The sequence below is a fragment of the Micrasema longulum genome, unplaced genomic scaffold, assembly GCF_059751315.1.
Source record: "Micrasema longulum isolate JH-2025_06_02 unplaced genomic scaffold, ASM5975131v1 h1tg000740l, whole genome shotgun sequence".
NCBI classification, from domain to species: Eukaryota; Metazoa; Arthropoda; class Insecta; order Trichoptera; family Brachycentridae; genus Micrasema; species Micrasema longulum.
The window spans coordinates 302,358-324,371 of record NW_028277934.1 but is presented as its reverse complement, the minus strand read 5'-3'; the positions used below and the strand labels follow the sequence as shown (position 1 = coordinate 324,371).

The 22,014-nt window shown below is 33.5% G+C and overlaps 1 protein-coding gene and 1 long non-coding RNA gene across 5 annotated transcripts in view; both read right to left on the bottom strand.

Annotated features, from left to right (window-relative positions):
• The window catches only part of mys (position-specific antigen beta subunit myospheroid), a 57,384-nt gene that overhangs the window by 30,983 nt on the left and 4,387 nt on the right, over positions 1-22,014 (bottom strand). For 2 of the 4 annotated variants that reach the window (XM_088230198.1, XM_088230199.1), the window contains exon 2: positions 13,769-13,805. The exons of the other annotated variants lie outside the window; for them this stretch is intronic. In XM_088230198.1, the coding sequence (XP_088086324.1) occupies positions 13,769-13,771 (3 nt within the window). In that variant the 5' untranslated portion in view covers positions 13,772-13,805. The remainder of the gene's footprint in view (positions 1-13,768; positions 13,806-22,014) is intronic. 4 annotated transcript variants of the gene reach the window in all.
• LOC148279265 (uncharacterized) lies at positions 3,313-5,633 on the bottom strand. The gene is made up of 3 exons (XR_015822939.1): positions 5,578-5,633; positions 4,949-5,145; positions 3,313-4,326 (listed from the first exon to the last, which is right to left on the bottom strand). It is a non-coding gene; the product is annotated as an uncharacterized LOC148279265 (long non-coding RNA).

Here is a 22,014-nt window from a genome sequence, read left to right as displayed (position 1 = left end):
ATCACACGCCGATCGGTATTATTCTTTTTGAAATCTGTTAAGAAATAAGGGAGATATAAAGGATTAAATTCTAGTAATTTGAATGGTGCCAAAAACAAACAGCTCGTGACGTCATCAAGTATGACGTCTTCGGATGTTTTGTGACGTCATCGGATTTTTTTTTCATCAATGTCTATGGATTTTATAGAGTATTGTAGATAGCTTCTTTTTTCTATGCGTCGTATGTTTACATTTGCGGCGTCTTGTCAATTATTAGACGCTACGAGTTTTGATTGATCATTTTTAAGATGTATTATCGATGCGTTGTTCCTAAATGCAGAAATACATCAAAAGATATGCCGAAAAAACAATTTTTTCGCTTACCCAAGAACCCAGTAATGGCAGAGAAGTGGTGTCGGGCGATTAAAAGGATCAAAATATATTCAGCCAAAACCAATGTTTATTTCTGTGAGGACCATTTTAATGTAAGTATTATAACACGAATTCATTGAGTATACCGTTTTATATGTACAATGAATAGAAATATTAGACTTTCAGTAACAATTTTATAGAAACTATGCGTTCAGAGCATATTAATAATATACAAATTAATGTCAAAACCTGAAATTCAAATTTCACATTTTAATTTTCTCAGTGTGAGGATTAATTTCCAATTTCGTGGCTCACAAATCATGGTGCACTATGTGTATGACTTAGATCCATGGGCAATGAATTTTTTTATAAAATATTACATTTATTTTATAGATAAAAGAAGATATACAAAACTATCTTAAATTTACTTTAATGGGAGGCCGTCCATTTTTGAAGAATCACGCGATTCCACATATTTTTAGTGGCGAAAATGAAGAGCCACTTTCATCATTTGTGGGATGTGCACAAGGGTCCGTTGACGCCTCCACACGTGATACCTATTCAACGCAATGGCAGCCACACCCCAGTACTCCTGAGCCTCTACCTTCCACGTCCTACTCTGTGCCTCGAGTGTTCTCCATGTCGCCGCCGCATCGCACTTTTACTCCCGAGACTTTGCCCTGTACGAGTTCATCGTATTCTGTACAGCACGTATTAGTGTCACCGTTACCGTGTACCGAGGTGCCTCGCGTGTTCTCTGTGTCCCCACCAGCTCGCACCGTTACACCTGCGCCTTTACCCTGTGCGAGTACATCATATTCTATGTCAGTGTCACCACGTACCAATATATCTGTGCCTTTAAGCCAGCATAATAAAGGAATTCAAGTTGGTTTGCAAAAAATGCCTACAGTTAGAAGCAAATCGACTTCAACTCGTCTAGAGTACAAGACAATTGCTTGCTCACCTATAAAAAAAATTATTAAGATTAAATTTTGTAAAGAAGATTCTACATCAGTCTCTGCTGTGTCTGATGAAGAAAATGAGTCTGACAAAGAAAACATTTCAGATATGTCCATTAAATCTAGTTTAGGTTCTGAAGATCAAATTAACTTGACTTCATGTAACATGAGAGAGGGAAATGTTTTAATTTTAAAACAAAATCCTAAATTATGTTTAGGATTACCTAAAAATATGTATCACCTCATAGAATACATAACTTCTAAAGTAAATTGTGACGCTTTAGCTATTATGATTACTCTAAAAAAAATTAAACTTGGCGAGTCTTATGCTATTCTTGCTCTTCAATTTGGGATGTCCATAAGTACAATAGGTCGGATATTCACAACAACTGTGAAAATTCTAGCTCCTTGCTTAAAAGAAATGATTTGTTGGCCATCTGCTGAGAAAATTAGGTACAAATTACTTATTTAATTTATATCAAGATATTCGAAAGTGCAATCAATGATCGATTGCTTTGAAATACAAATTCATAAGCCGTCAGATCCTACAAATCAAGCTTTAACTTGGTCCGAGTATAAACATACAAATACTCTTAAATACCTTTTATCTTGCACTCCTGACGGATTAATAAATTTTGTGTCTTGCGGATATGGTGGACGTGCAACGGACACTGACATAGTTGAAAATAGTGGATATATTAGTCATTTGCAACCAGGTACTCACATAATGGGTGACAGAGGATTTAAAAACATATCCAAACTTCTGGAAAGCAAGCAATGCCAGCTCGTGCGGCCGCCCAGCGTATCTGCAGGAGTTCAGTGTACACCCCAGGAAGTGCAGCGAGCCAAGCAAATAGCTGCATTACGGATCCACGTTGAGCGTGTTATAAGTAGAATCAGAGAATTCGCAATGACACAAATGTACGCAGGTGTCCATTATAATCACATTTTTTTAATGGATGAAATTGTAATAATTGTGTGTGGACTAGTGAATTTGCAAGGAGTTTTAATAAATGAATAAATCTGCAAACATTGTATGTAAACGTAATATTACCTATTTGAAAAATAATACATAAATATAAATATACGTAATTGTATTTTTTTACATTTGAAGCAGTACATTTGTTTTTATTCAAATAGGTGCGAAGGTTTTTACGGTCACTGTTATCAATATGTTTCTTTTAGGGTGATACCGTGTGTGTTGGATTTGTTCCGACGTTTCGGCTACCATTGCAGGAGCCATCTTTAGGGTAAACTGAGTTTCAGGGAAACTGAGCTTCAGTTTACCCTGAAGATTGCTCCTGCAATGGTAGCCGAAACGTCGCAACAAATCCAACACACACAGTATCACCCAAAAATGAAACATATTTTTTTTATTCATTCTTATAATTTGTTTCTAACCACTAATATTTATTTTACTACGAACTGGTTTCAAAGCTACACAAGCTTTCTTATCAAGGTTTACTAAATTAAACCCTTATAAGGAGGCTTGTGTGGCTTTGAAACTGATCAGTAATAAAATAAATATTAAGCGGTTATAAACAAAGTGCTTTTATTTTCATTTTCAATATTGTATTTATGAAAATTTATGCTCTCATGGCTAAATGTTTTTTTATTTGATTAATTTTTTACTGTAACTATAATGTAACTCATAAAATAAAACCTGCGTACTAAATATATGCACATTTTATTTACATTCATACCTTAATGTTGCCTGTCTTATGTACTTTCATCATGACTTACAAGTGGGAAATTTAATATTGAAGAAGTATAAATTTCAAGGAAATGAATCTGTTGATATGTGATTACTTGTATAATGGATGAAGCAGTAAATAAAAAAAACAAAGAAAGGTTGATTTTAACAAATTTAAAAAAAAAAAGGAAATGCTTACAACGAAAAATGTTCTTTCATACAATAATAAAGTAGAAACTTTCGTTATCCATTGTACACCATATTATGTTAGTCACTTGTTAAAATAATATAATTTTACTTAAGGAGAAATGTTTAAGTTGTATTCATAAAAAAAGTTTTTATTCATAAATAAGTTTATAATAATAATTTTTTAAATATAGCTAGACACCAAAACTTTTGAGCTCTATCTATAAAACTTTTGCAGAGTGTTTCATTATAATCTACATACAATTTTGTTATGTTTTTTGTCAATTCGAAATCATGCGCAGCCACACAGAAAAGTGCTTTTTTTTTATTTGCCAAATGCATTTGCAGTTGCATCTGCATCATACATCTTGCATTGGGTTCCTTCCCATGAACAAAATATCGTTTTGCAGATAACTCTGTTGAAGGGCATTTCACTTCCACTACAAAATGATCAGCTATCGCATCCGGAGAGGCTCCAAATATGGGAAGTTCCTTGGAAAGCAGGAGGCCACATTTATTAAATTTTATTTTCAAGTCCTTTTGTAAAATTTCTAAAACTTCCGCTTCGAGAAGTTGACCACGCTTCATTGCTGCAGTTTCAATTATTCTACCACCAAGAATAGTTTCGATAAGTGTCCCATCTACTGTACCGCAATTTGCAACCTCATAGAGTTTGGATGCAGTTATCCTGCCAAATCGTAGGCTATACCATAAAGCACAGTCGGCTTGGTGCAGGGTGGCATTGGCTGCCATTTTACATGATTTTTCATTCATATTTAACCGGCAGTAGTTTATAAAATCATCTGCAGACCAAATATCTCTTGTTTTAATAAATTCATACACAAGGTAATTAATACAATGTTTTTCAATTTCAGTGGCTGGGCTGTAGTATTTAGTTAACTGGCTGTTAAATACTCCCAGCCGAATTGTTTTATTTATAAATTCGGCAAAGAAATTGTTATCTAACGCATGGATAGCAAAATTGGGATGCGGGGTCTTTGGCTTTAATGAACTTTTTTGAGGTTCCAATCGCAGCCATCTTGGATTTTCTCCAATAACACTCAGTTGACGTCCTCGAGGGTTCCTCAGAACGCCTGTTGAGCCACGCCACAAATGCTAAAGCATGTTTGCATCCTCCTGTAAATTAAAAATAAACAAAATTAACACAACGAACTTAAAACAATATAACTACATTATTTAACATGAAAAATCACAAACTTTATGTTTCAAATATAAATTTTACAATGATTTTTAGTTAATAAAAATAATAATTTAGATACTGGGTTGAAAAACTGGTGTCGAGTACAATTATTAAAATCCATGTTCAAATCCAATGAATCGGGTTGTGGTCCCGTGGCTAGTGTTGCAGACTCACGGATCAGAGGTCCGAGGTTCGAGCCCCACTCTACTCCAACTTGGTTTCCATTTTCTAATAGTGAGTTATTTACAACTCGTTGAAAATGGCCATCAAAATTTAAATATTTGGGTAAATTATAAAAACGCCAATATTTCTTTTTTATTAATAAAAAATGTTGAGAATAAATTTTACAACAGAAAATAATGAAAAATATTATCTGTGTGCATTCTTCTCTTCATGGACTTTCCTAAATATAATATGAATTACCCGCGACCTGTGTTAATAAATAGGAAATTAACCTTTTTTTGGCCTTGACTAATACAATATGTGTTGGCAAATATGTACGTCGAGTCTTAGTTTGACAGTCAAGATATAGGAGTGTTTCATTTTGTAATATAATACCTTGAGAAGCTGGACAATCATGACACTGGCATGATTCAATTGTTTCTTGCACTTCATTACATATTAATGTGACTGCATAGGCTTTGGCTCGTACTTTGTGTTCCGGAGTTACACGAGCCTTTACGGTACAAATGTCGCCAGTATGTTTTACTTAGACATATCCTATCGAATTGTCACCGTAGTTTTCTCTTGTCGATCTAAAATTTTAACAAACATGTTACTACTAACTGTAAATTTAAGTAATCAATTTTAGTATTTTTAAAAGAACCCAGAGATTATAAAATATTATTTGACATCCATATCGCGTTCACCTCGAGTAGAGAAAAACGACTTCCGGCTACCCTTCCAGGGAAATTTTTATACAAAAGTAGGTCAGTTTACTTCGTAAAACCGAAAAGAATCTTAAAAATCATTAAAAAATTCCAAACAGTTCTACAAAACAAAAAAAAAAACAGATTGTTGGATGACCAAAATAACAATATTCACACATTGAGGTTATGTATTCAGTCGACAAAGCTGAATTCGAAAGAATGTTTATAAAGTAATATAAAAGCAATTTTTAACAACAAACCATACTATACAACACTATATATATAATTATATGATAAATTATAGTATTAATTTCTTACCTGAAAGCTTTAACACCTCGAATTTCGGCGCTAATAAAACTCGCGTTACTTGTAAAGTAATTAGTCATCATAAACCCATTAATATGCTTTATCTAAAACATTTAAGTTTGTAAGTGAAAATTCTTGATGGAAGTTCATTGTAATTTATTATATAAATGAAACACGAGTGATACTTTAATTCCAAATTTGTGGATTAAAGTATCACTCGTGTTTCATTTATATAATAAACATCAATATGCGGTAAATTGTCAGATTGTCCTTGTACAAAGCCACTGTCCGTCATGATAAATTGAATTAATTTAGAAAAGGTTGAAAAACATAAAATAATCAAATTAATTCGATATGAAATCCGTTTTCACTTTCATCTGTCAACGTCTGGAACTGGAGAGTGGAGTGGGTAAGGGGGGGGCTTAAGATAATATGCATAGACAACTCTCCTTATTTTTCTATCTGAGGCCTGTGGCATTACCAACATTAAAATGAATGCATTACTCGTGAAGTTCTGTGACGAAATTTATAACCAACTTACGAAAGAATCGTTTTCGATGGACCTTATTTTCCAAACGAAAATAATGAATGAAAATATTCATTTTAAGAGCTTATATAAACACTAGGAGAATCTTTAAAAAATCTTTTATTTGTAGAGTAGGTTAAATCCGATATTCCTCCCGAGTGATAATACCCTATTCATTTGCTATTTGCTCCACAGTTTAGTGATCTTTGATACTTCGGTCAATTTCCAGTTTACGCGAGTAAGATTTTGCATGCTAAGGGTGTTTAGAAAAAAGTATTATTATGACTAATAATTTCAAATAAACATAATTTTTATATTTAGCTATCTGGATATTGCGCATTGGATTTTGCATACAAAGGTGTTTTTTGAATAATAAGTGAATTTTTTAAAATTTATAAAACCTTTTTTTACTTCACCAATCTCAAAATGAGTAGAAAAAAATTGACGGATGATGTTATTGAGCAGCTTCTAAACGATACGGATATTGAAGTGTCTTCCAGTGATGACAGTGATTTAGAGTTAGAATCTTCAGATGATGTTTCTGAAATAGATGACTTTGTAATCGAAGATTACGATGAATCTGATTATTTCGACCAGGATAGTGTTAATTTAGAAGAAAACAGCCAAAATGACGGAGAAAACGTCTTCGCTTCTAAATCGGGTTACCAATGGAGCAATATTCTACCTTCTACTTCAACAACACGTTCCCATAACATAATTAGTCCTACGTCCAAATTAACTTTTTTTATTTTAATTTTGCATATTATATAAATTTTTACACGGCGTTGTTCGATTTTTGAGTTTTTATTTCTTGATTATTTGATTTTCAAGTTTTTTAATTTCGTATTTTAGATTTTTTAAGGTCTCGAGTTTTTTTTTATTGTACTTAATTTTTTTTAAATTGATTTAGTGATTTTTCAAAGTTTTTTTGCCATGGAGTTACTGTGGAGTAATAGAAATTACTATTTTGTATTATTTTTAGTCGTCGTATTCTGTAAAATTGTATAATATATCTACCTATGTAACCGATAAAAGGAATTCGTGCCGTGTTATACTTTATTGTATTTTATTTGGGAAACATACCAACAATTTTAAACACATTAAGATTGAGCTGTGTGATTTTTTTTCTATATTATTTTGTAAAATATTATTAGTTTTTAAAATTAATTCAAATAAATTAACAAACACGCTGTATATGGTTTACGAACTTGCTCATCCCTCTCCCGACCGCCCGCCGTACCGCCCCGCTAGCTAGTGGCGTAATTTCAATCAGTGGTATCCAAAACGTGGCAGCGGGAGGAGCGCGCTGCCATATAAAATATTATCGCAGCAGTATTTTATGAAAAAATGTATGAATTTCGCAGAAAACTGGAAATAGTATGAACCAGTTTTATAAACAATACCATTACAATTATAAAGACATTTTTTAAATATTTTTTTAAGACGTATTTATAGCATTTTAGCTGGGGTATTCGTAGTACCCCCTCGGAATTTTTTCACCCTCAGGCTCCCAAAGGTTAGTAAAACCGTGTGTGACCTTGAACGACCACCGCTCATGCCGCAATTAAAAAAAAAAAAAGTTTTTTTGCCTTTAATTACGTCCCTATAGATTTAATATAAAAAATATGAAAGCCTAAGAAAATAAAATTTATTAAAAATGTTCATATATTTTTTTTCTTTGGACCAATTCTTTTCAAGATACACGTTTGAACATCAAATAGAGTTGATCGAAATAGCGAAAAAGCGGTATTTGTACTAACTTTTTACTAATTGTTTGATAGTCAACCTGTCAAAAGTCATCATCGTCATCATCATCATTCTATGTCCGCTACCTAGTTGGAGCATATGGTGTTCACAAAGATCCTCCAAAAGCAAAAGAAAGAGCAAAAGTCGTACGGGTTTTGGGTATGTCATAATTCATGCTTTGGGAAAACCTCGTACGGACATTTTGCTGAGACCTCTCCTCATTGTTCGACCAAAAGCGTGTAAGTGCTTCTTTTAGGTACAGTTGTCTCATATCCAGCACCTTCATGTATTGGAACAGCTGTTTTGACGGGTATGTTGGAGGGTGCCGGAATATTATTCTCAATAATAATTTAATGATGTAATCGTATGTGTGTATATGAGTACTTACATTTATATTTATATTTTTGTTTTTTATTACTTTGTTGAAATTTTTACATATTTTTGAATTTGGATTTTAGGCCAGAGCATTCTTAACAATTTTAAATCGATTGATAAGGTGGTTGATAGCTTTCCTCATAAAGGTTTGAAAAAAACAATTATTTTTTGAAAATCATTGTTCAATAAGTCAACTTATATTCACTACACATTGTCACATATATGCACACCCATACATGAATACACAATATATTTAGTAAATACACACCCTCACACAATATATTTAGTCCCCCTCCCTAACATGTACAATAATACTGATACATTGTAACAAGTAGGTACTTAGCATAAATATTATTATTGTACAGTAAAAGTTATCCTCATAATGTAATTGTACACATTATATATAAATGTATATATTTGTACCGACATATTGAAACCATTGTATAAATTCCATAATGTGTTAATAATGTGGTTTTATAGTACATAAATTTAGAGTTAACTCTAATGGACCGGTGAAGTTTACATATTATATTACATGCTAAGTTTATCAATTAACTATTTGAATTTTTTAAGTACAATATTGTAAGGGAAAAAAAACATAAATGAAAGTAATTAAATAATTAAAATCGAAGTAAAAAAGTTATGTTAAAAGTTTCTAGTTAGTATTTACATAAATGGAAATAATATTAACATTAATAAAAAAACTTACTTAAAGTAATTAAAAAGTAAGAGTTAAAATAAAAAAGAATAAAAAAACATGATCAAGTGCACAAACCATTTTTTTTAAAGGTAAAATATATTTACGTACCTACATATTTCAAGGGATTAAAAAAACCGATGAAAAGCAACTTAAAAAAAAAAGACAGTAAGTTTAAGTTAATTTAAAAAACATCTTCAGAATTAATGTTAGGAAGATAGAAAATATCAGTCTAGTGCGTCTAGAGGGGACATGGTATGCAAGTAGATTAATTAGTTCTGGGGAATCAAATTTATTATTTACAGTTTTGTAAAGCAGGATCTGATTGAAGATATCTTTTCTGTCTTTCAATGAATCAAGGTTATGAAATTTTAAAGAAGTTAGGTATATAATTTGGAAAATACAAATGAAATTTGTATGTATATTTATATATATACACATACAAATGAAATTTGTATGTATATTTATATATATACATGATCCCGTAACTTCGAATCGATATTCGAATATTCGAATCGATACTTTAGGAATGAAATAGTTCCGCAGTCCCCATCCCCTTCTCACACACACAAATACAATTCTACTGACTATGCGATGTCGCATGGATACGCGCTGCACATGTGAAATGGGCCTTACAGAATTGTCAATGGGATTAAACAACGCTTTATTATAATTACAAAATGACAGCAATTAACAGAAAAATTACAATTTTGATAATTCATTTGAAACACGTCACGGATAATAAAAAACGCGCTCCTTTCACGATCCACATCCATTTTCCTTAGGAATTGTAGTTATTTACTATAGAAATAAAAGACGAGTGATACTTAACCCTTATACTGCTAAACAACGATATATCGTTGTTGTTAATCCCTGTCATAAAGTTCCAACTAGACTGATGCTGACGTCATAATCCCCAAAAGGGTAAATGAATTCAGGAACTGCTTGTTGCACTTAACCGTCAGTGGTATAAAACATTTTCAAAACATACAAATTACTATTCGACGGGTTATTATTTAGTTTCGTACCTATTTCAGGCCTACGGAAAATTTAATACAAAAAATATTTTCTTACGCGCAGTAAAAATTTAAGCATTAAATTGTGCAGCAAAGTTTCTTGAAAATGAATAAAAAATAATGAAAAATATTTTAATGAAAACGAACAACTTTGAACGACGTCAATCGACGACAATAAACCAATGATAAGAGGGTTGTTTAAGATTTTCGGTTTTCTAATCGTCAATGGACCAATCAACAGAACTAACCGAGAAGAAACGGAAGAGACCTTGTGACGTCACACGCGTATTAATGTCAGAAATACAAAACTTTTAAAGATCGTAGCGCTGATAATACGATACATAAAAATTGAACAAAAAAGCTTTGTCTATTAACATTTTTTTTTTAAACCACTAAACATCCTCATTATAAATTTACTTATGATGTTTAAATTCGCAGTGCTTTTAAGAAAAGAGAAACGAATAAACACAGGAAACTTCTAGCTAGTCGGGACCTGAAACAGTGAACTTTTTTACATTCCAGAAACAGTGAAATAAAAAATAAATCAATGTTAATAGCAAGATTTTTAATCACTTATATGACATTTGAGGAAAATAATTACATATATTCGGTGTTTTCCCCGCTATTAAACCCGATTCAGTGATTACGAAAATATTGATGTACTTCCGTAATGAATAACTAATTGAATACTTTACCTTTAATATAAATACTCTTATCTAGTGAGGTCCCTATATCACCGGAAAACCCCATAATTAAGAATATAAACAAATACGTAAAGAGCCATAAAACATAAAAATAATTCACCATGGAACCTAATGATTGTCAATTAGGACGTTTGAATATTAAAAAAATCATTTCTTAATTTATTATAATGCGTACCCACAGTAATGGGAAATCAAAATGTTTTAGCTGTTCATTAGGTAGTAATTATTACTCTACTAACAAAACGTAATTATTACTGTACAAACTCTATTCTACAAACAAAACGTAAATGAGGTATATCAGCTCGATATTGATCCAAAAATACTTCAGAAAAAGCTTCTTCGATTTCGTGATCTTCGTAAGAGTCATATTTTTAATTATTATCACTATCACTTAAAAAAATATCGTTATTGTCTAATTCACTTTCGGAATGGGTTCAGCTGCTAAGCCTCCGAGTTTCTCGGCGAGGTACTATTATTTCTTTATCACTTTCACTATCCGTTATCATTTGAAATGATATATTTTGTAAATTTTATTCATAATAAAAAGGACGCTTTGCAGAGTTAAATTGTTAGTTAGAGTAACAAAGTAAGATTAAAAATATATATAAATGTAAAAAATATGTAATTTACCTCAGCTGTTTGTAATTTCGGCAACTGTTGTCTATCTCGCTCAATCCATTATGCGTGAACTAGCTATTAGTGTAACGGAATATTTTTCTTAGAAGAGATATCAATTTGTTAGACAGTTGTACAAAAACATTATTTTTAAAATTAAAATTATATTATAACAACTACCAAGAAATAATATCACTTCTTAGTACATTTACCGGTTACCTTTAAGTTTCAATCTAAATAACTCCCTACAAACATTTGGACATACTCAAAATATTGTTGATTAAAATAACTTGCATAAAAATAGTATTTTTAGGCATTACCTAGGAGGTAAAATAATTTATCCAGATGAAACTCACCGACATCAATAAAAGCTTCAGCTCTTTTAATTTGCAAAAGACAACAGATGGAAGAGTTGAGGTAATGTAAAAATAATCATGAATGTGGATGTGTAAACATACCTAGAATAGTGAATATTTCGCAGTGTGTAAAGTGGTCATTTGAACCAGCAAATGACAGATTATAAGTCCTGTAAATGCCTAGACTTCCATATTCCCTTGGCAAAAATGTTTTCCCTCTCTATTGCAACAAATTTCAAGATATATTTTACTCAATTTTTGTTTAGCATCCATTGATGGAAGTGGTAGGTTTGATAATATATAACAGAGCACTTTGCCCCGCAATCAACAAAAAAACTATCATAATTATTTCGTTTCAATAATAACAATGCGCCTTGAGATTGCAGTACGAGATCAGTTTTGTTTGTTTTTATTTTCAATTTAGAAAGGGTTTACAACCGCTGTACGAAAATTGTCTATTTGCGGCACGAATTTTCTATCTTGCTCACTCCATTGGGTTTGAATTAGATATTTATGGAATGAAAGATTTTTCTTGGAATTGCTATTAATTGGTAAAACAGTAGTGTGTTTGGAAAACAACGTATTCGATAAAATATTTTTGAAATGTATAAATAAGAGGATTTCTGATTAGATTCTTGAAAAACTGCGTAGCAGCGTAAGGGTTAAATCTATAAATTTAGAATAACCAGTGACCAGTTTCGTGGCTTTCGCGACATCTTCGAGACTGGGACATTCATATTGAACCTAATATCCAAATAGTATTAGGTTAGCTAGAAAAAAATCTCAATTTATTTGTAAGCACATTTTTGGAAATCTTATAAAAATATATTGAAAAAATATTGAAAACTATTTAAATCGATGACTTGTAAATACGTCAGAGGTGACTATTAAATTACTTCATATTTTTTGTTTCTTCTTGGAATAATGCTTAGTTTTAATGGATCCAACAATATGAGAATTATTCTTAATTTCCTAAGATTTTATATTATCTTTTTAAAATACCAGATGATGATTAATGTCATTTATAAATAATAATAATGATATTGAAATTCTAAATAACTAAATAATATTTGGTAAAAAACAGTGAGTGGGAAAATCATGAAATTAGGCACGCCAGGGGTGGAGTGGAGTCTGCTTTCGGTAGTGAATATGTAAATATTACGTAATCAGGAGTGAGCAATTTTGTAAAAAATAAAAAATCGTTCACTGTTTCATTGAGATGGTCTGATTTATTTACCGAAATAAATTTTGATTCATCTTGAAATACCGTACAATAAAACCGGCTGTATACACGATTTTCAGGGCCAGACCGCGAAACTTCAGAGGAACATTCCTCATGACCAGCTTTAAAAAAAATCTTTTTTTTTCCAAAATACATTAAAAAAATATATTTATATACGATTTCAAAATGGAGTAAATCTTTAATTTCTTGGACAAGCATCCCTTCCGCAAACCCCTACCCCTCCCCAACAGAAGACTAATTGCGATAAAAACGTATTTGACCAACGAAGCGATACGCACCAGGAGCTCAATCACAGATAACTATCGACATGCTAAAAAACGTGCTAAGTATTTGAGCGATCACCACGAACAATCATGAACACGCTGAAGTTAAAGCGGTCGCGTTGCAAAACGAAATTCAACTTCGGTCAGTTCAAGAGGATTGGTTGAATCTCGCACACGCCTTCTTTCTCGAGTGCCGTATTGCATTTAGCCGGCGGTCGGCAAGCCAAATGTTAAGAAAAGCAGTCGCCATAGTAATTGTTTGTAACTTGAAAACGAAATAACAAACCGGCACGAGATTACACGCGTGTTGACTTTTTTGATTTGACGTTTGACCACGGACTACGGATACGGAACTTATCTATGGCGTTTTGCAACGCGACCGCTTTAACTTCAGCGTGTTCATGATTGTTCGTGGTGATCGCTCAAATACTTAGCACGTTTTTTAGCATGTCGATAGCCATCTGTGATTGAGCTCCAGACGTGGACAAGGGAAGTGACTGGGTAAGAGAGGGGTAGGGGCTTGTGGAGGGGTAGGGGCTTGTGGAGGGGTAGGGGCTTGTGGAGGGACTGCTTGTCCGAGAAATTAAGGATGAGCTACATTTTGAGATTACTTTTTTTTAAATGACTTTAGAAAAAAATATTAGGATTTTTTAAAAGCTTACCATCAGGAATGTTTCTCTTAAGTCTCGCGGTCTGGCCCTGAAAAACCATGTATAATATGGTTATTAAATCGGTCTGAGCTCTGAGCAGACGTGTCTCGTACAGTGAAAAGCTTTGTGCATAATACACTCAAGTCAACGCAGTGCCTTATACATCACCAGAATACACAATGTATAAAAAAATAGTTTTTTTTAGCCACGCTAGAGCCCGAGTACAAAGTCAAATTATGCGGCATTTACTATACTGCCGTCATAAACAAAAAGGCAGCTTTTTGACGAAAATCGCAAAATGAGTCAAATATGAGGTAATGTTTTACAAGAAATTTCGAACTATTTGATGTACAGGAATGAGCAGTAAAAAATATTCCAGTACGAAAAACGATATGTTTTTAAGTAACAACACAATATCTAGAGATTCACAATCAAAAACTGAGTGTAGATATGACACTCACGAGTTTTATGCTTTAGAAACAATTGACATCATGTCTTTTCAAATTTGCATAAAGTTGATAAATAGTAAAAAAAGTGTCATATCTCAAAATTTTACTTTTGCAAATAACTGCCCCTTTGCTTATGAAGGCCGTATACGTGGGCATGGTAATAATTTCTACTTGTATATCAAGAAGAGGGGAATGAAAAAAGCTAACTCCAAATTTGATTAATTTGTAGACATTTTATTAAAAGTCGATTAATTTGTAGACATTTTATTAAAAGCCGATATTAACAATTCCCGCCTGCTTAATTGATACTTGATCTATGATACCAACGATGTTTTAATTTTACCAAACAAGAACTGCAAAAAGTAGTACGTAATAGTTAAAAAATAAAACGAGCAAAAATGAAGCATCTTAAAACATCGCGATTCGAACACACATTTGCGCGGGTTCTCCAGAAATGGTGTTTTGGCGGCGCCTGGGAGGGGTTCGGCTCGAGTTGATTTTTCGTTGACAGTAAAGTAATATAGGTCAAATTGGTAGTTGGACGAGATCGCCGGCTCCGCGTGGGGAGAGGCGAGGAAACTAGGAAAATCGATAGTAAACAAAATAGACTGTTCCATCGCAAGTTGACTTTCTTACCTAGACTAATGAAGTCAGAAATCAGTTGCAGCTTTGACGCGTGAACTATTACATAGTCTAGAGTTTCATTATCATCGTCATGTTCCTATCTTGGTGTTGATAATAAAATAGTAAGTGTACATTAGTACTCGTGTACAGAATGTTTATATTTAAAAAAAAAAACATGAAAAACTGGTGGGAACTGGGACAGTTGAGAGTAAACGTCCGAGATGACGGTCTTCTATAAGATGGATAAAGGAACTAGCGGGCTCCCCATTAAATGCTGCCTTCAACTTGGCCCAAGATCGGGAGTAATGGAGGCGTATCAAATACCCAGTGCCTGAAATCCCATCAGACAAGGACTGTCAGCATTGAGCAAGACGATGAAATATATATTTAATACCGATGATTTGTCTACCCAGTGAGATAAATAATTTATATTTCCGATAGTAAATTAATAGAACAAAAAAAAAACTTTTGAAACCGTAATAGGTACGCGACATTGAGTTACAGTCGAAATGACAACATTTTTACTAACTTAGCCGGTCTTCGGTCATACGGTGATACATCCACTATTGGTAGAGGAGGTATTCTCCGAAGACGGTGACTCATCGTAATATTGCTAATGCAACCGGTGACGATAAAACGTAAACCACAACACTTCCTGAGATAAAGACATTTTTATTCAGAATAATATTTTGATTAGCGACAGAATTTCACAGGAACATTAACATTATTGTATAGATATTGGACTATCAGATAGTGAAGTAACTTTTTCCAGTCGGATATCTTCCGAGACGACTAATATTTTACATCCGTTCAAGATAATGTATCTATTATCTATCTGGTTGGATATACGATCATAAAAGTAGTGCGTATTTTTCGGAAGGAACAATAAATAATTAATGGCTAATACCACTGAATAGATACCAATATATCTGTGGCTAATACCAATATTCTTTTTAATTATTTGATCGTAAATAAACAGTCGATATCGACGCTGGAAAGGAAAAGTTACCAAGCGACATGTAGCAACTTAACATAATATATTTTTACTTTAATTGATTAATAATATAAACCTGATACATTCGTATTATTTTGGCGTTGTTCCTACATAATTTAAAAAAAATGGAGATTCCTTATTGATTAAAAAAACAACAACTTTGATTGGCTCTTCCGTAAGGTTGCTACATGTCTCTTGGTAACTATTTTCTTCCAGCGTCGATGTTTTTTTTCTTTTCGGTTTCGTTTTAATTGAAATCAAAATACAAATAGGTATACGACTCAAACAGCCTTGATGATATAATTTATTCAAATAGTTTACACGAATTTCATAAGAATAAAGTGAAAAATATATATTGAGATGGACTGTACAAACCGAGGCTGACAAAATTGAAAAAAATATACAGAATACATAAATTTAATATTTTCAATTTATTTGTATAATAAAACATACAAGTCTCATAAATAAATAAGTACTTCACGGTGAAAATGGCGGTAACGATTATTCAGGTGAATTCCAGCGCCGAGTCGAGGTAAATATAGGATGCATTTTTAGTTTAAAGTACACCGCCACCTGTTTGTTTACCCGGTTTGGCACAAAAAATATTTTAAAATATAATATTTTAGAAATTATATTTAATATAGCCCGCGTAATTAACACTGGGTCCGTATTACAATGGGAAGTAAGGATTTTCAACGAGAAACTTCAGCCCTACGGGAAATTGGATACAAAAAATGTTTTCTTACGCGTGGTAAAAAACAGAGCATTCAATTGTAATGCAAAGTTTCTTAAAAATGTAGGAAAACAAATAACAATTTTATTTTTAATAAAAACAAACTACTTTGAACGACGTCACTAGTTCATACGAATCAACCAATGATAAGAGAGTTGTGGAAGATTTCCGGTTTACGATAATTCAACGGACCAATCGGCAAAACCGACTGGGAAGAAGCGGAAGAGAGCTCGAGACGTCGCACGTGTAGTAATTTCATAAATACAAAACTTTAAAATACGATACGAAAAAAAATAAAATAGTCTATTAACAAAAAACCACTGAACTTCCTCATTGTCTATGAAGTAAAAATGATTTAAAAATAAAATAAAAATTGAATATTTGTAAAACAATACTGAAGAATCTTCATAGGCAAGTAACGTAAACGTAAGTAAACGTAAAAGTACACTAATTTTTTAACAGAAAAAGCGATTTTACTCTGTAAACAATAGAAGATAAATGTGATCGGGGCCCTGGTAATTCCCACTTAATAGTGTTATTGCTCGGTTGAGGTGCGGTGGGGTGAGAATAGTACATTTGTCAAGTGTTCGGGCTAAAACGGACACAAATAAAGCACCGTTCCAGCACTATACAGAAAAACATCAGAAGGGCAGTTACTGTCGCACATGTGGCTAACAGGCTGCTTGCTAATTCCTAGTTATAGTATACAATATACTATGTACATGACTTTTTCGCACCACAACAGAACTCCCAGGCTTGAGAAAAATCACATCTAATTTTTGTTTTCCCATCGGGAATCGAATCCGGAACCTTCCGTCCTAACGCGCGTGAGTCAAGCGACTTAATCACTACACCGGAGACCACCATTGCCATATACCTTTTGTAAACAAATGTGTAAAAATCGTTGTATGTGCATTTTAACTAAAATTTAAAATGCAACGGCATATTTAAATAAATATAATAATACGGTAGTGCGATGATTACGTGATATCGGCAAAGAAGGGTTTTAGAAAAGCGTGGGGTGTATTGTAGATCAGTGGTCCCCAACCCCCGGGCCGTGGACCGAATGGAACTGGGCCGCGCAAGGGCCTGCTTAAAAATCGAAATTACTTTTGAATAATCGACCATACATATAAAATTGATCATATTGCTGTAGTGAATGAAAATTAATATTCTTAGGTCATTCCCTGCACTAGGAAAACAAAACGAAGTGTTTTACCAAATTGTATTCATTCGTTAGTATAAATATTTATTTACTTTTTACCCCGGTTCCCCTATTCCTAAATCCCTATTGCCATTTCCGACATCCTATCTATGTGAAGCGGGGTTTTCTGCAGTGCTGACTGACAGCGACCAAAACAAAATAAAGAAATAAACTGGACATTAGCGAGATACTTCGGGTGTCAGAATCTCCTATTACCCCCAGATGGAACCATCTCGTTTAAATGAAGCAAGCTCAGGGTTCTCATTCATTCATTTAGCAGGAAGTTCAATTATTCAATCTGGTTTTATTCATTTTTAATGGGTAGCTGTAATATATTTTGAAGGCGTGTTTAAACACGATTTAATCAAAATATTCCATCAAAACACATAAAACCTTAACATCAAAACTTTTAAAGAAAATAGATAAATAACTTTTAAGTTAATATATCTGACAGATATCAAAATAAGATTCTTCTTCGTCTTTCTGTCCCATATCAGGTCTCCCCGACGTTGGCGATCACTCTAGAGTAGGCATTCCGGTCCTGCGCCAACTGGAACAGCGCCTCAACCCCGCGCACTCCCGTCCAGTCGCGGATGTTCCTCAGCCGGGACATCTGTCGTCTTCCAACTCCACGCTTTCCCTCGATCTTCCCCATCACGATTAGCTGTAGAAGCGCATATTTGCTTCCGCGCATGATATGGCCCAGATATGCGAGTTTTCTCGGTTTTATTGAGGACAGTAGTTCTTTTTCGGCACTGGCTCGTCTCAGCACCTCCACGTTGGTCACTAAATCTGTCCACGGAATTCTGAGTATTCTCCGGTGAAACCACATTTAAATACCTCGGCAGTCAAATCATTTCTGATCTGGATAGGGAAATTAGATGCAGAAAAGAGATAGCACGATCAGCATTCAATTTCAATGGCATGAAATCATTCTTCAGCAGTGATAGTCTAACTTAAAACTGAGACAGAGGATGGTCAAGTGCTATGTGTGGTCAATACTGCTCTACGGGGTTGAAACATGGGCTCTCGAAGTGAACTCCATGAACCGATTAGAGGCTTTTGAAAATAACATTAAAATCCCAATATTAAACCCTAAGCATTCTCAAAATTATTTTCTCTTTCTTGGAAAAAATACTTTCAACCTTCCGTTGAACCTTAAAAATATTGAAAATACCCATGAATCCAAAAGAAAATAAAAAAAATATCTGAAGTTTAATAATCGATTATTGTTATTATATATTTTTTCTTCATTTTTCCCACAAACTTTGTGTTTTCTATACTATTATTCGTACCACAGTTGTAAATTTTATTATTATATATTGTACAAATATAATGTTATGAATTCCGCGGGGGCAAAAAGGTTGGGGACCACTGTTGTAGATAATATGCAAGACCGAGATAATATTATGTTCCAAGTACTCCACGAGGGCCGGCGAAGGTGGGCGTCTCGGGAACGATGGAACCAGTCACCAGTCACGCGTGGGCGAGGTGAAATCTCAAACGATTGTATAACCCTTTGGCTTGTCACTGTCTCGATGGACCAAAGGTGTAAAACTTAAAAATATTACACTGAATTGTACCAAATACGTGGTGTTTGGTATGACGTTGGGTTCAACGTTTAAACCATATTATCACTATCCGTCGTTCTATGTTTGTTCCCTTCCTTCTTCCCAGTTTCCGGTTTATTTCCAGCCTATGATAGGTAATCAAAGGTCTTCCCAAACACTTGTGATCAGAACTATGGTTCTAGACGTTGTTAAAGAGGAACCAGGGACTCACTCTATTACACTATAAATTAAAAGTTAATTTAAAATAATTATATATAAGAAATATTCCGAGGAACGCTATGTACGAGTATTATTATAGACAATTAATCATTAGTAACATAACGGCAATGTTATGAATTACAATTTATAATTTAAACAAGTATTTTTGGTTTTGACCACTTTTATATTGACTAGAGACCAGGTTTCGTCGTAGAAAGCAAGATTTAAAATGTATCATAAAAAAATATAATTTAAACTACAGTAGAATTCAGTTTATCCGAACTCCAGTCATCCGGATCGCCAAATGTCAGGATCGTTATCAGGAAATAAAAAATAAAGGAGATGTTATACCAACAAGTCTACCAATGAATAAAATGACTCGCCTACAGTCTGTATTGAATGCCGCAGCGAGACTTATTTTTGGAATCCCTAAATTCAGTCATATCACTCCACTACTTCGGGAATTACACTGGCTACGTTTTCCGCAGAGGGTGGAATACAAACTCTGTTGGGTTATGTATAAGTCACTGCACAACTCTGCTCTAAATTATCTAAGAAAACTCTGCATTCCAGATGAACTAGCTGACAGAAGTCTTACGCTTAGATCAGCTGCATCTACATCGAGAAGAAAAGTTATTATACCTCTAGACAAACAGCGCACTAAATCCGGCGAACGCGTATTTGCGGTCGCAGGTCCTACGGAATGAAATGCTCTCCTAGCAGAAGTGCGAAACTGTAAGAGTGAAGTGATGTTTCGGAAGAAACTTAAAGCCCACTTGTTCTCTAAATCATTTGAGTAAATCCTTAGCATGTGATATCAAAGTACCTTGTTTTTCTTGAATTACAAATTTAAAAAGTTAAATTAAATTTATTTCTTTATATAATCACTTTGTAAAGAGCCCTTGATATTACGAAAATGGCGCTATTTAAGTTATCCATAATAATAATAATAACAAACAAAAAAGGGCGCTGGCGGCCGGCGCGTTTCTTTGTCAAAGCAATTAACTTTGCTGCACATGTTTAAGTAAGTTTTTATGTGATAGCGTCTGGCACTCATTAATCCGGATAGTTGGAGATTTGCTGTACGTGAATTGGAATTGTTAAATAATGATAATAGGAACAGCTGAATGACACTGGGGCTCTATTCAATGCGCGGCGCCCGACATCCTGTCGATCCGGGGTAGTCAGTAGTTGTAATCTGAGAAAAAATATATATAAAGAAGATTCAGAATACCGCCCCAAGACAACAATATAAAACAATCAAGTAGCGCACATTTTTTATTCCCCATTATTATATCCATAATCCATTGGAGTAGGTAATAACTAATAATAGTTGATAGATGTCTTCGAAATATATTCGGTAATAATGGGCAACATGAAATTTTACATTTCAGAGAACTGCTAACTACCCCCGACTACCCTGGACCCGCACAGGGACGGCGCGGGTAAAGGGCATTTAAGGAAGCCGTCATCCAGTGATCCAGTTATTATTTTACAATGGCAGGAACTAATTCATCGTTCTGTATAAACAAAATATAATATTTGCATTTACATAATTATAAAATTTTATAATTTAATATATTTATATACAATTGTGCTTGTTAACTCCAGTCTCAGTTATTTGTGTATGACAAAGATACATATTTTTTCTCCCGCCTGTTTAATGATGTCGGTTACGAAGATACCCGGTTGCTGGTCACTATAAACAATGGTTAGTGCTAAAAACGTGCGTTTTATCTATATAATCAAAAACCCAGAATGAGTTTGCAAACTGATGGGAGTACAATTTATTATGTCATGTGCATATTTTGTATTTTGAATAAAAATATTTTTAAATGTGAATCTACCAAGAAAGTAGATGATCTCTATTCATGAACGTTACAGAAAATTATGTGTGCACATACCATTTCTAGCATTCAGCCTTAGCCGGAATTTCAAGGATCCTTGATCAAACAACGAATTTAAAGTGACTCATGAAAATGACACGCCAAAAGTATCTTTACTTACTCGAAGTTGAGTACATAAAATTACTCTATGCAGTAACTTAACTGTATATAACTTCATTTTATTCAGTGTCTTTACTCCGAAACCTATATCCATATATTTCTAAAATAATTCAAATACTGCGTTTTCTTAAACACTAGATGGAACGTTTTCTTAAATCTGAAAACAATACTATTTCGTTTGTATTAAATGACAGCAAAAGACTCTTTGAAGAATATTTGTCAATATTTTTCTATACGAAAATTAGATTATTTTTATGACATTTTATCGGTTACGTGATTGGTAGATGTAACTGTTGAAAACACCAGGGCTGGTATTCCAATCGAAATTATAGCGCGGTATAGCGCGTTTTTACGTACTAAATACGCATTATAGCGCGCTGTAAACGCGTTCGGAATACCAGCCCAGGGCTGGTATTCTAAACGAAATTATAGCGCGGTAAAGCGCGTTTTTACGTACTAAATACGCATTATAGCGCGCT